General features: G+C 38.9%; 1 protein-coding gene across 1 annotated transcript in view; it reads left to right on the forward strand.

Annotated features, from left to right (window-relative positions):
* The window catches only part of LOC149229119 (single-stranded DNA-binding protein WHY1, chloroplastic-like), a 118,480-nt gene extending 107,362 nt beyond the window's left edge, over window positions 1-11,118 (forward strand). The window contains exons 7-9 of the mRNA XM_089378475.1: window positions 10,149-10,237; window positions 10,349-10,466; window positions 10,555-11,118. Of these exons, the coding sequence (XP_089234601.1) occupies window positions 10,149-10,237; window positions 10,349-10,466; window positions 10,555-10,568 (221 nt within the window). The 3' untranslated portion in view covers window positions 10,569-11,118. The remainder of the gene's footprint in view (window positions 1-10,148; window positions 10,238-10,348; window positions 10,467-10,554) is intronic.
* The last annotated feature ends 3,220 nt before the right edge of the window (window positions 11,119-14,338 follow it).

Genomic DNA, 14,338 nt, shown 5'->3' on the forward strand with positions numbered 1-14,338 from the left:
ACACAAGATGTGGCGCTAGCCAGGGACAAACCCTAATGTGGGGAAACCCTTCGTCAATTCTTCTTATATAATCTTCAATAATTCAACAGAGAGAGAGAGATAGTACATATACATCATAAGTCAACATTTTGACTTATCAAAATAAGAGCAGAGATCTTTCTAAGAAGATGTCACATGAGGTAGCTGATCTGAACATAGGTCAAGGCAGTTTGCTTCAACAAATCCTCTAAGGTGACTCCATCACCATACATCACCTCACTGTGTTGCACCTCATCATCATGTTGCACCCGTCACTATGCTGCACCCATTCACTGAGCTGCTCTTGTCATTGAGATGCAACCAGTCATGGTTGTACCCATCATGGTGCACTATGCTGCACCACTCACAGTTGTACCCATACATGCTGCTGTACATACTGCCTCCACTATGCTGCAATCATTACAGTTGTACCTATACATGCTGCTGTACATACTGCCTCCACTATGCTGCAATCATTACAGTTGTACCTATACATGCTGCTGTACATACTGTCATCATGCTGCTGCACTAACTGTCACCTACAACCAACCAAAACAACTTTTTCCCTTACCTTAAAACTGCCCACACAGACCTGCGTCCTCCTTTCTTCAAATTCAGCCTAGTTGTAGCATTTAACAACCCTCCACGCAGTCACTAAGAAACCCTTGCTATGATGCTATGGCCTATGGCCTAGCACATAGCAACTCTGAAGTAAATGTCCTCAAAACAGTTACATAAACATCATTAACGCAACAACACTAAGGAGCAGACTTCAACGCTTTCCTTTACTGTATAACTATGGCTTATCAAACAGTCCTGAAGGCATGTCTATATCAGCTTCCTTTATCACACAGTCACCTACAGCAAACATGCAATTTCCTTGCTGCGTTATAGGGCTACCTTTGTTGCTTCATTGACAGTGGATGAATGCTCCCTTAGGACTGTGGATAAGGGCTGCTTCAGGCAGCGTATTAGGGCCTTCATTAACAGCATATTAAGGCTCCTTCTGGACTGCGTATAAGTATCTCTTGGACAGCGTATTAGGACCTTTCTTAACTGTGGATTAGGGCCTTGATTTAGGGCCTATATTAGCTGTGTATAGAACCTCCTCTTAGCTGCGTATTAGGGCCCAGTTGCTGCGGAATAGGATCACTGTTTAGCTGTGAATAAGGGCTCAACAGACTGCGGATTAGGGCACCTTAGGACAGTGTATAAGGGCCTCTTTAACAGTGAATTAGGGCCACCCTTAACTGCGGATTAGAGCTCCCTCCTTGACTGCGTAGAGCCTTCTCTTTTGACTGTGCCTTGATCTCGTATAGAACAGCAGTTAGGGCATCTCCCTTTAGGTCAGTGTTTAGACTTCTTCTCTCCTCCATGACAGCGTTAAGGTCTCTCTCAGAATGCGGATTAGGGCATGGCATATTCCCTTTCACTGCAGCTAGACTGCTGCTAGGGCATCCTCCTTACTGTGGCTAGGGCATCATGAGACTTAGGCCAGCGTATACTCTTAGGATCTCTCCTCCCACCAAAACCCAAAGACAAGTGGAGAGGAAGAGATCACAAGAAGAGTGTGTGCAAATGACTTGCAAGCCACCCCTTTTTATACTAAAACGTTGAGCACAAGTGGGGTTTATTTGGTTGCTGGCCGACCTTGACGAATTGTCTTATAACACAAATAAATTCATAACTCTATGAATACTTATCGGAATTGGATGATCTTTAGATCAATCCTACACTTCTCGATGAGAGAGATCCAAGAAAAATATCAGTTGCCATTAATAAGATGACCGACATGGAGTTTGGTCCTAGTTGCCAATTTTAACACTCCCTCTCAACTAGGGAGAACTCCATCCGCTGATCCATCTGTCTGACTGTACTATCTCTGCCATCAGTGCCTTGCACTGCTTTGTTCTGCTCTGCTGAACCATGAAGAAGAAGAATTGATCGAGAATGTCTCGTACCATTCTTTACTGACCCGAAGTCAGTTTCATATGAGAAGAGTGTGTCATACCACTCTTACTGACCCGAAGTTAGTTTTATTGATCCCAGATCAATATCACAAGAGAGTGTCTCAAACCGCTCATACTGATCCCAGATCAGTTTCATTGATCCTAGATCAATGGAGGTCATCCTAACATAGGGAGTACAGTAGATACAATGATGCGTCCATCGGTAGTACTACTATGGTGCCTAACCCTATTTCCCTGCTCATTGATAAGATGAGAGGTACTTCCTGTGAGTCCTTGACTGCATGGGTAGGATGCCTCGACAAGAGAACTAATCATCTTGTCCGCAGGAGAACGAATCATCCTGTCCCACAGTCGGCACGGGAGAACTAATCATTTCGGCCCATAGGAGAACTAATCATCCTGTTCCATAGTCGCCATGGGGTGTCATAAGGAAGGCTGAGCCATTCATTTTGTACACAACGCACCACAAGGGGGGGTGAGTCACCCTATGGTCGCGTGTTGCTCCAGTAAGTACCCTAAGCCCCCCAGAGCTCTCAGAGCTCAATGCATGCAATATGCAGGACCCTTATAAGAAGGTCTCTCAACGACTCCAAGTCGTTCGGGAAAGTCACAGATTTGACCTTTCCTTGGGGTTTTGACAAAATGTCTGTGACCTGTACATCAGTCTCAATGCGATGGAGCCTCCTCGCTCATCGACTTAGCATATCCTAGATAAGGTATTATTTGATGTCTATCTGCTGGAGCAATCATCAAATATGGATTCCTCAACAATCGAATCACCCCCTGGTTGTCAAAGCAATGGTATTCATCATGTGTACAAACAACTCACTAAAGAGCTTCCACAACTAGGCAGCTTCACACGAGATCATACTCGTAGCTATGTATTCGGTCTCGGCGGTGCTTATAGCAACTGACTTTCGCTTCCAGATCATCCATGATATCGAAGCAGAATCCAAAGAGAATCAACACTCAGAAGTGATCTTGCGATCCTCCACATTCCCTGCCCAGTCAACATTCGAATAATCATGCAGCTTCACATTTCCGACAGTATATCTCAATCCATGAGAGATTGTGCCCCGGAGATATCTCAGAAGATTCTTGGCACCAATCCAACAGGGCTCAACCATATATGAGCTCATCATGCTCACTGCAAAACATATGTCTGGACGGAAGTTCACCAAGAACATCAATGTGAATGAGTTTATGAAACTTAGAGGCATTTCCCAAATCTGGTCCGGCATCATCACCATATAACTTCTGAAAGTTAAGATCCTCGAGGTAGTCACGGGCTTGCAGTTTACCATTCCATGTCCGGAATCCAACTCCCTCTTACTTCTACAAGTGAGAGGGTCAGCACATATCAGAAATAGATCGTTCTTAGAAGGTGCCGGTATGAGAGGTCTATCATCCAGAACCTTCAAACAATGGTTTGGATCGGCTTCACTCTTAGTGAATCTCAGCTTCATTTGACAGCTATCAGTCCTTTCATACTATGCCTGGGGTGTTTTGCTTCAAGCCACAGAGGGCTTTCTTCCACCTATATACATGAGATTCCCGATCATGAATCTCAAACTCCTCGGGTTGTTCCAAACCTTTGGACCTGCTACATGAGGGGAATGGTCCCCTTGTAGGATTTTCCTTCAGTACATCTCAGACATGTACCTTCATGCTCTTCTTGAATTTAGGCACCCTGTCACCATCTGACTTACATCGGGTACGACTCCATAAGTACACCTCCGGTGTTATAGATGAGATATGTCAATTGACATGATCCCTAATGGACCATCCTGCAACTTGATACAAATTGCCAACCCTGAACCCATGAGAAAAAACATCTTTTGAAAATTCTATTTTCAAAAAAGTACCTTTCCATCGATGAATGCCACCCTAAAACCTTTGACTTCCATTGCCGAAATGGACATCAAGTTCTTCTTGCGTTTAGGTACATAAAAGAGATTCTGTGAATGAATCGAGTTACCCTCATTCAGTTGAGGGGTAACACCCTTTCTGGGATAGGTAGCATCGGCTCCAAGTATAATCCCACGAATGTTTCCATCTCTACCAAATTAGAGAGAGAGCACCCTTTTATTCGATGAAGTGCCTTGGAGCACTACAATCAATAAGCCAGATTCCCAAAGAATTTGAAGGAAAGGGCCAATACAAGATAACACTTATTTATTTTATCAGAAACAACATTTGATTCTTCTTACTTGGGGTTCCTTGCTTTCTCTGAAGAGTCCGCTGTTTTCTTAATGACTTGCATTACCTGTCATTCCTTTAATCATTGAAGGAATGTTTGTTATCATCATCAAGTGATGCGTCCCTGCCATTCGGACACTCCGCAGCATAATGGCCGAACAAGTCATCTGTCTTTCTTTCCACCCTTAGATTTGGACTTTCCAATGAAGTGATCTTTAGGTAGGCCATCATAAGCTTCCGTGGCGACATTCTGATAATGTTCTCTGCTTTGATTTCACCCTTGGTGAATTTGAAGAGGGATGAGGAATCCATTGATCCTTTTGTCCTTTCCCAACTGTTTTTGGTGATTGCTCTTTCACTCTTGCTTGGGCATTGTCTGCACCTCAACTTTGATACCATGTTAAATTTAGGTATGTTCTATGCGAGAGCAATTTATTTCAATTTTAACAGTTAGCTTAATATCTTTTCCAGATTAGCAATCACATCAACATTAAAGTAAACTGCAGATAGAACATAAATATAAATCGCAGAAGACAAGCCAAGACAAGAGGACACAAGATGTGGCACTAGCCAGTGACAAACCCCAATGTGGGGAAACCCTTCGTCAATTCTTCTTATATGATCTTCAATAGTTCAATAGAGAGAGAGATAGTACATATACATCAAAAGTCAACATTTTGACTTATCAAAATAAGAGCAGAGATCTTCTCTAAGAAGATGTCACATGAGGTAGTTGATCTGAACTTAGGTGAAGGCAGATTGCTTCAACAGATCCTCTAAGGTGACTCCACCATACTGCACGTCACTATGTTGCACCTCATCATCATGCTGCACCTATCACTGTGTTGCACCCATTCACTGAGTTGCTCTTGTCACTGAGATGCAACCAGTCATGGTTGTACCCATCATGGTGCACTACGCTGCACCACTCACAGTTGTACCCATACATGCTGCTGTACATACTGCCTCCACTAACTGTACATGTTGCTGTACATACTGTGATCATGCTGCTGCACTAACTGTCACCTACAGCCAACCAAAACAACTTTTTCCCTTACCTTAAAACTGCCCACACAGACCTGTGTCCTCCTTTCTTCAAATTCGGTCTAGCTGTAGCATTTAACAACCCTCCACGCAATCACTAAGAAACCCTTGCTATGATGCTATGGCCTATGGTCTAGCACATAACAACTCTGAAGTAGATGTCCTCAAAACAATTACATAAACATCATTAATGCAGCAACACTAAGGAGCAGACTTCAACGCTTTCCTTTACTGTATAACTATGGCTTATCAAACAGTCCTGAAGGCATGTCTATATCAGCTTCCTTTATCACACAGTCACCTACAACAAACATGCAATTTCCTTGTTGCGTTATAGGGCTACCTTTGTTGCTTCATTAATAGTGGATGAATGCTCCCTTAGGACTGTGGATAAGGGCTGCTTCAGGCAACATATTAGGGCCTTCATTAACAGCATATTAAGGCTCCTTCTGGACTACGTACAAGTATCTCTTGGACAGTGTATTATGACCTTTCTTAACTGCGGATTAGGGCCTTGATTGAGGGCCTATATTAGCTGTGTATAGAACCTCCTCTTAGCTGTGTATTAGGGCCCAGTTGTTGCGGAATATGATCATTGTTTAGCTGTGAATAAGGGCTCAACAGACCGCGGATTAGGGCACCTTAGGACAACGTATAAGGGCCTCTTTAACAGTGAATTAGGGCCACCCTTAACTGCGGATTAGAGCTCCCTCCTTGACTGCGTAGAGCCTTCTCTTTTGACTGTGCCTTGATCTCGTATAGAACAGCAGTTAGGGCATCTCCCTTTAGGTCAGTGTTTAGACTTCTTCTCTCCTCCATGACAGCGTTAAGGTCTCTCTCAGAATGCGGATTAGGGCATGGCATATTCCCTTTGACTGCGTCTAGATGTTCCTCCTTTGACTGCGGCCAGACTGCTGCTAGGGCATCCTCCTTACTGCGGCTAGGGCATCATGAGACTTAGGCCAGCGTATACTCTTAGGATCTCTCCTCCCACCAAAACCCAAAGACAAGTGGAGAGGAAGAGATCACAAGAAGAGTGTGTGCAAATGACTTGCAAGCCACCCTTTTTATACTAAAACATTGAGCACAAGTGGGGTTTATTTGGTTGCTGTCTGACCTTGACAAATTGCCTTATAACACAAATAAATTCATAACTCTATGAATACTTATCGGAATTGGATGATCCTTAGATCAATCCTACACCTCTTGATGAGAGGGATCCAAGAAAAATATTAGCTGCCATTAATAAGATGACCCACATGGAGTTTGACCCTAGTTGTCAATTTAACATAACATAACTTAAATCCATTTGCAAACTACCCCCTATATTAGCTCCCCACTTTCTAGACAATAACATCCCCCAAGCATCAAGCACGTCAATCACCACAATATCCATGGTGATCATAATATCAAGATGTACTGCCAAGTGAACTTGAAGATCTTTTATCAAACCACAAACTTCAATAATCCTCCAATCCATAACACAAATGTTGTGGTAAGGTGTAGAAATCCTCAAGTTCAGTTGATGCATGACTTTCTTAGTCATAGCACAAGATGATGCCCCAAAATCAAACATACAATTATGCAAAAGTAACATATTAACCAACAATGTAATAAAAAAGGTTGATGGTCATTGTTACCTCTACACATATCACTACTTTGCAAAATGATAGGGGCATCCTCACATCCATCTTTAGCAAAATTTGACATTTTCTTCCCATGAGGTGCATCAGTGGCCTTCAACTACCTGATCTGGGTGGCAGAGTGGTGCAAGGCAAGAGAGTGGAGTCTCCTTTAGGTTGGAGCCTAAGAATACTTTAGAGCGGCAGGGTGGTGCTAGGGTAGGTTGGAGCTTGCATAGGGCATTGGAGCGTCCTTCTGGTTGCAACTGGTAAATAGGGTATTGGAGAATCCTTTAGGTTGCAACTTGTAAACTAGGGCATTGGAGCATCCTTCTGGTTGCAATTGGTAAATAGGGCGTTTGAGCATCCTAGAGGTTGGAGCCTATAAACCAGGGGGTTGGAGCCTTCCTCAGTTGAAGCTAAAAATATTGATGTACATTTTATTGAAGACAAATATTAAGAAGCGTTCGGTGGTTTTTGTCCTGGAGGGGTTTCCACCGAAAAATCCATTGTCTACTCTCTTGATGGTTGTGCATTGTTGAATGGTGTTGTTTACTGTTCATGTGATATTAAGTTATATTTATGAATTGTTAATGATAATTAATGCTCTGTGAAGTTAAAAATATTGATTGAAGAGAAATAATGATTCACTCCCCTCTCAGTATTTCCAACACTATCCTCTCTCTCTGCAATTATGTTCTTGCTTTGTGGAACTGATACTTCTTCAGATGAGAAGGGATTCAATGATCAATGTGCATTTAAACTTGTCCCTTAGTTTTGTTATAGTGGCAAATAAATAATTAAAGAAATAATTAACTGGAGTCTGGATCTTTTCATTATCTTTTATAGTTTCTCGCTTCTATCTCCATTAGAAATTGTGTACATGTTCATGAAAAATATGTACAAACTTGCATGATGCTCCTTAAACACTTATTTGTGATATTTTTCATGCCTCTTCTAGGATCGACAGAATATTGAAGTTCTCTTATTCCTTGAAATAAGTTTTAGGATAGTTTTTTTTAACAATAGACTACATTGACATCTCCGAGGATATTAAATCACTGAAGTTGATTGAGATTGGATCATTATATTGTTTGTCATCCATCTCGATGCATTTGGAGTGGAAAAAGTGGAGGAATAAGCTCACGGGACTGTTTTTACCGTTGGGACCTAGTTTGGCAAAACGGGGTCTGAAACTTTTCGCGAGCGTTTTGAGGCATCAAACAACTTTTTTGGGGGTAAAATTTTGCCGCTTTAGTACATCACCTCTTTATGCTATTCTACACACAGAGACCTTTCCAACGACACAATAAGCGTGTCAATCGGAGTTCGTATGCAAAAGTTATGCCACTTAGAAGTTGACTTTCCTGTTTTCACACCTATAGTTCGGGAGGATGCCATGTCAGCCCCCATTATTGATGGAAAATGGGCTAGCGACACGATTACGGTGTAAAAGACTCTAGAAGAGCCTATATTGTAACTCTAGTTAAGAGTTGATGTAGTCAAAATTAACCACTAGTAGGCTACCGGACTATGTTATAACCAGGCCACTAGGAGGAAAAGGCATTCCATTCTTTCGAGAGCATTTCTTTCCATAGCCGAGCAAAGATAGCCATGAGAGATAGGAGATAGAGCACATAGAGAAGATTTGTGCATTGTAGCAGCGCATGGGCAACAAGTATTATTTCTTTGTACCTGCAGCCATATTTCTAGACAGAGAAAGAAAGCAAAGCGACCTCACCTTCCCGCTGGGTTTTCTCCTGAAAAGGTTTCCCAAAGAGCATATCTTGTGTTTTGTGTGTGTGTGTGCGCGCGCTTATTTTGTCGTTTTCTACTTTTCTGCATAATTTCCATTTGCATGTATGCACTAATTACAGTTAAATCCACAGGGCTTAAAGTTTAATACACTGTAATAGTGTAGAATGTTTCAAAATTTTAATATAATATTATTAGATCTGTTGTGACGAACTGTCCAGTGGAATATCCACAACGGTTTAAGGATCAGAAGTGTATCAAGAATTCATTAACATCAAACAAACAACTCTCCATGGTAATGAATGAAAATATTCCAAATTATAATTGTATCAAAACATAAGATTAAAACCTTAAACACTTAATCCGAGATATCTCTCAGGAGTCTTCTAAAACCTTAAACACTTAATCCGAGATATCTCTCAGGAGTCTTCTATGTTGGACAGAATATTGGAGCTCTCTTATCCCTTGAAAATAAGTTGCAGGATAGTTTTTTTAACAATAGACCACAATGACATCTCTGGGGATATTAAATGACGAGTGTATTAAGAATTCAATACTAGGTAGAGCGACATTTTTGGTGCGTTTTTAATGATCCCATGAGGGCATTGGAGGACATTCCGTTGTCTGGTGAAGTTTGTTAATCTCTGTTTATTGGAGTGCACTTAATTTTTATTCTCTCTATTGTGGTTATTTTGGTCTCAGCTAGTAGTTATTCATTGTTGATCAGGTCTTGCTTCTGTTTATGACGTTTAGAAGAGTGATTCATAGTGAGTTTATGGATAACAGAAAAATATAGGATTCAGTTGCCTGTATTTAATTGGAGAAATACAGGGATTGATGGAACTGAGGTCTGCAGCAATACTCCGATCAAATCTGTATCAACCCCACAAGAGATCAAGATCTGTAACAAGACAGTAGGAAATATCCACTGGCACAAGGGGACACTGACATAAGTTGTTTTGTAATTCATAATGAAGCTTTTCAATGATTAGTGATGTGATAAATTGTTGAATTGAGCATGTGTTTGGCCACTGCATTTAATAAGAGTGTGCCAAAATGGGAGCATTTTAGATTTTGATGTTTGATTATACAGTTTTGTACTGGTGCAGTTGTCTGCTTGCTTCTCTGGAAGGGAAATGTTTCCAAAATTTCAAAGTTGGCATAATTGTAGGATTTCTGAGTTGACTCCATAAGGATGAGACTGAAACCATTGCAGTAATATCCATAAAAGAAAATGGTGGCATATTCTACAAGTGCAGATATTGACAGAGCACTCTGCTCATGATCTACTAGACTCAGTTAATGTTCACTTGAATCCTCCTAGTGAACTTTATTTGCTAACTTATTTTCCTTGGCCATATTTAGGTCTTGTTTGAAATACCGACTATTATGGTTATGATATGTTAAATAAGAAAATATTTCGTTTCCTTTTGGTGTCATTATACAACTTTTGTTTTGATATACTTGCCGTTGAGGGCCTTGGCGTATTTAAAGATGTTCTTATATATGTTCAGTTTAATAATATTTTTGCTATCCGTAGGTGTTTCTGACAGGACTCTCAATATTGACGAGAGCTTGTTTATGCCTATAACAAAAGGGGAATTCTCAGTTATGCAGTCAGCTTTCAATGTATGGTATAAATCATCCATGCTATCCCCGAAATTTTCTTTTGGAACATTATAAACATTGAGCTTAATGGCTAGTAAATATTTGACGTGGTGAGTTGATTCTGTTTTGCAGTTTATCTTGCCATATCTCATGGGCTGGCATGCATATATGAACTCCGAAAAACCCAATGAATCTGGCCACTTCACGTCTGCTAGCCCTAGTATGGGAAAAAAGCCTGATTTAGAGTGGGGTAGGTAGTTTAATTTTGCAGGAAGATTACGCAGAGCTCAGGTTAAAGTACTTTAACTGTATATTAACTGTTTGTAATGCTTACCCAGATGTGCCATTTTAATGGCTAAGACGATCGTAATTCACTGGAGGGAAAAGGTGTTGATTTTGGAAGGGATTGATTTGCAAGTGCTAGATATATTGGAGCAGAGGGATTCTCTTCCAATCTTCACTAGTTCGTCCATCCAATGGATTAAATGTTTTAGATCAATGGTGTTAGGGGCATACTGAACATTGATGATCCGCCTGTAGTTTTATTTAGAACTATTGTAAATTGTCTGATTCATGGAGGTTTCGTTGATGACAGTTTATATCTCGTTACCATGTACGATGAAGATTTAAGGGTTTTCCTGAAAATTTTGTAGAACTCATGTCTTCATATTCCAAAGGTTATGGCTGGATGAAAATTAAGATTGTAAATCATTTGAACACGAGAGGATGAATTTTTTATGCCGATTCAGGAAGTCAAAACTGGTAGTATTTCGGAATTATTATTCTAACATAGACAATTGACCCACTTTGATCATCATTAGTCAAAGGATTTGAATTACTAAAAATGGAAAGTTGTACACTAGGAACTATTCAGCAAGTATAACTGATTAGTAACTACTTTAACTTGTACTATACTGTGCATAATTCCATTTGATTCCTCGCTGCATATGCATCTAATGTACACTAAATCATTGCTTTATGCTTTTTAAAACTGGTATATGCCACAAACAATTTGTTTTTTTTATTCCTGTTTATGTGATGAGGTTATTGAACAAACTCTTCTATTATGCCATTTTTTTTGGAGACATGAAGGCCATATATATATATAGGGGAGATGTCTAATGTTGTGTAGGGACCAAACCACTAGAAATTGAGAGATGTGCAACCAATATTTAAACACAAATAAATAACAGTAAGTGCAAATATCTGTTAATTTATATTCAAAATTTCCCAAAACATTGACTAGGCCCACGAGTGTCCACAAATAGTGTCTTAATACTTAAAGAGTACAAATCATATTGACCCAACAAACATAAAACCATAAATTTTTCCAAAATGGTTTATTTTAGAAGCACAAAGTAGCAATCACTTCAACTCTCACTCATAAAAACTAAAGCTATGTATCCCAAGTGCATATCCATACCTGCACATAATAAAAGTGAATATATTTCAGCCACAACTACTGTGTTATTCAACATTTAAACCCAATGTGTTCAATCACTGACACCCAACCCATTCTATTTCCCATTAAAACAGATCAAAGCACATGGATCAACAAAAAACAAATTCCCAACCATTGGATCACATCCAAATCAATCCATATCACCCATTCAAAATGAAGCCATTGCAATCTATGTCCATACATGCCAGCAATTAAATTCAAGTGCAAAAAACTATAAAAGAAGTTCAACCACTGTTGAAGTTGCATGTTTAACATTCAAAAATTCACTAGCCTTGGAGACAAACCATCACAAAACATTTGACAGTATACTCAGGTTAGTTATTTCAATTACAACACATTTTTTTTTACAATTTTATTTTCATTTCTCATAATTTTTATTTCAGTGTTATTTTCATGAATGTTTATTTATTTATTTATTATTATTATTTTTTCTATATTGTGAATCATTTTCAAGTTGATTGGAAAACACGACAACCATAATGCAGAGTATTGGCTAGTATGGCTAGCTACATATGAAAAAGAACAAAACTCATGGAGATAAACTTTAAATTGAACTGACAACTACATATTCTAATTCTCAAACCACATGCATTCATTTTTTCTTTTATTGAAAATAAATATTTCACTAAACTTTTTTCTTGAACAAAAATAAGTCACAGAACTTGTGGAGACCAGACTTCCACATGTCATAGTTATCAAGGAGAAAATATGTGTCATGGCATCCAAAAATCAATGTGTGACACACAATCCAGAGCAACATCTAAACCAAAAAAGGAACCAGGTCACTTTTTATAGTTGAAATTCCTCCTAGAGCTTCCTTAATGTCTGAAGAGGGTTATCTATAGGAATAACAACAATATTGACATTAGGTCTCTACGTTGCCAAAAATCCTAAATGAGAATTCAAAGATAGCCCCAAATAAAACAAGTAATGCAAAATTTTATGAAGCATTACAGTGAACAATGCGTAGAGGGGTATGCTTAGAGGACTAGGTGGAAACCCAGGGAAAACAAGCAATACAGAAGTTTATGAAGCATTACAATGAACAATAAATAGATGGGTTTTTGCTCGGATGACAAAAATGTAGAAACCCAAACGATCTTTTGGGAAAATTCAATACTAAAAGCATGCAAATATGTGAGTAGAGGCAGACATGATAATGATATCAAAAGGAATGAAAATGGTGCAACATTGAATCATTTGTCATGCAACCTAAAAATAAACTAACTGCGAAAAGGTAATGGACGAGGAAAAAAAGTTATGTACATGATCCCATTTGAATCAAAGTGTCAAAAAGGCTTTCGTATATATATCTTATGATGTGATTCATATATCTATGTAGGTTAGCATTTTCGTGGATGCTCTTGCATTGTCGGATCTAGAGATCGTGTCTCGAAGAAAAAATATAAATATTGTTCAGATCTTGGTACTTAGAGACCTAATGAAACTAAACAATATTGACAAACATGAGGTTAAACAATTTAAGTCAAATAACAGTTTATAAAAAATAACTAAACTAGATCAACATCTTAACTAGAAAGATCACTTTGTTTAGTTGAAATTCCTAGGATGTCCGTGAGTGTCTCCAAAAGTGTCACACTTTAAATGGAGACTTTACAGGTTTCAAGATTTAAGAATCAAAATTTAATTGAAACAAAAGTAAGGCAATGCACTTTATAACTAGGTCCAAGAACACAACTAAAGCTACCCTCAACAGGCAAACAAACTTGCAAAATTACCATGTCTTCCCAATCCAAACCTAAAATGTTCGTGGTGACTATGAATAACAATAATAACAAACATGAGGCTAAACAAATTAGTTCAAACAACAGTGACTACCAGATCAACATCTTAACGAGAAAAGGAACCAGGTGTCACTTTTTATAGTTGAAATTCCTCCTAGAGCTTCCTTCATGTTTGTAGAGTGTTTTATTTAGGAATAACAACATTATTGACATTAGGTCTCTAAGTTGCCAAAGAAGCCAAATGAGAATTCAAGGATAGCGCCAAAGAAAACAAGCAATGCAAAATTTTATGAAGCATTACAGTCAACAATAAGTAGAGTTGTTTGCTCAGAGGACAAAAAGGTGGAAACCCAGGGAAAACAAGCAATGTAGAAGTTTATGAAGCATTATAGTCAACAATAAATAGATGGGCTTGTTCAGATGACAAGAATGTAGAAACCCAAATGATCTTTTGGGCAAATTCAATACTAAAAGCATGCAAATATGCGAGTAGAGGAAGACATGATAATGATATCAAAAGGAATGAAAACAGTGCAACATTGAATCATCTGGCATGCAACCTAAAAATAAACTAAAGGCAAGAAGAAGGTAATGGAGGAGAAAAAGAAGTTATGAATAGTATCCCATTTGAATCAAAGTGTCAAAAAGGCTTTCGTATATATCTTATGATGTAATTCATATATTTATGCAAGTTGGCATTTTTGTGGATGCTCTTGCATTGTCGGATCTAGAGATTTTGACTCGAAGAAAAAATAGAAATATTGTCTAGATCTTGGTACTTGGGGACCTAATGAAACTAAACAATATTGACAAACATGAGGTTAAGCAATTTAAGTCAAATAACAGTTTATAAAAAAGAACTAAACCAGATCAACATCTTAACCAGAAAGATCACTTTGTTTAGTTGAAATTCCT

Source organism: Pinus tabuliformis, chromosome J, assembly GCF_031772625.1.
Source record: "Pinus tabuliformis cultivar Carrire ecotype Pingquan chromosome J, CPIR1, whole genome shotgun sequence".
NCBI classification, from domain to species: domain Eukaryota; kingdom Viridiplantae; phylum Streptophyta; class Pinopsida; order Pinales; family Pinaceae; genus Pinus; species Pinus tabuliformis.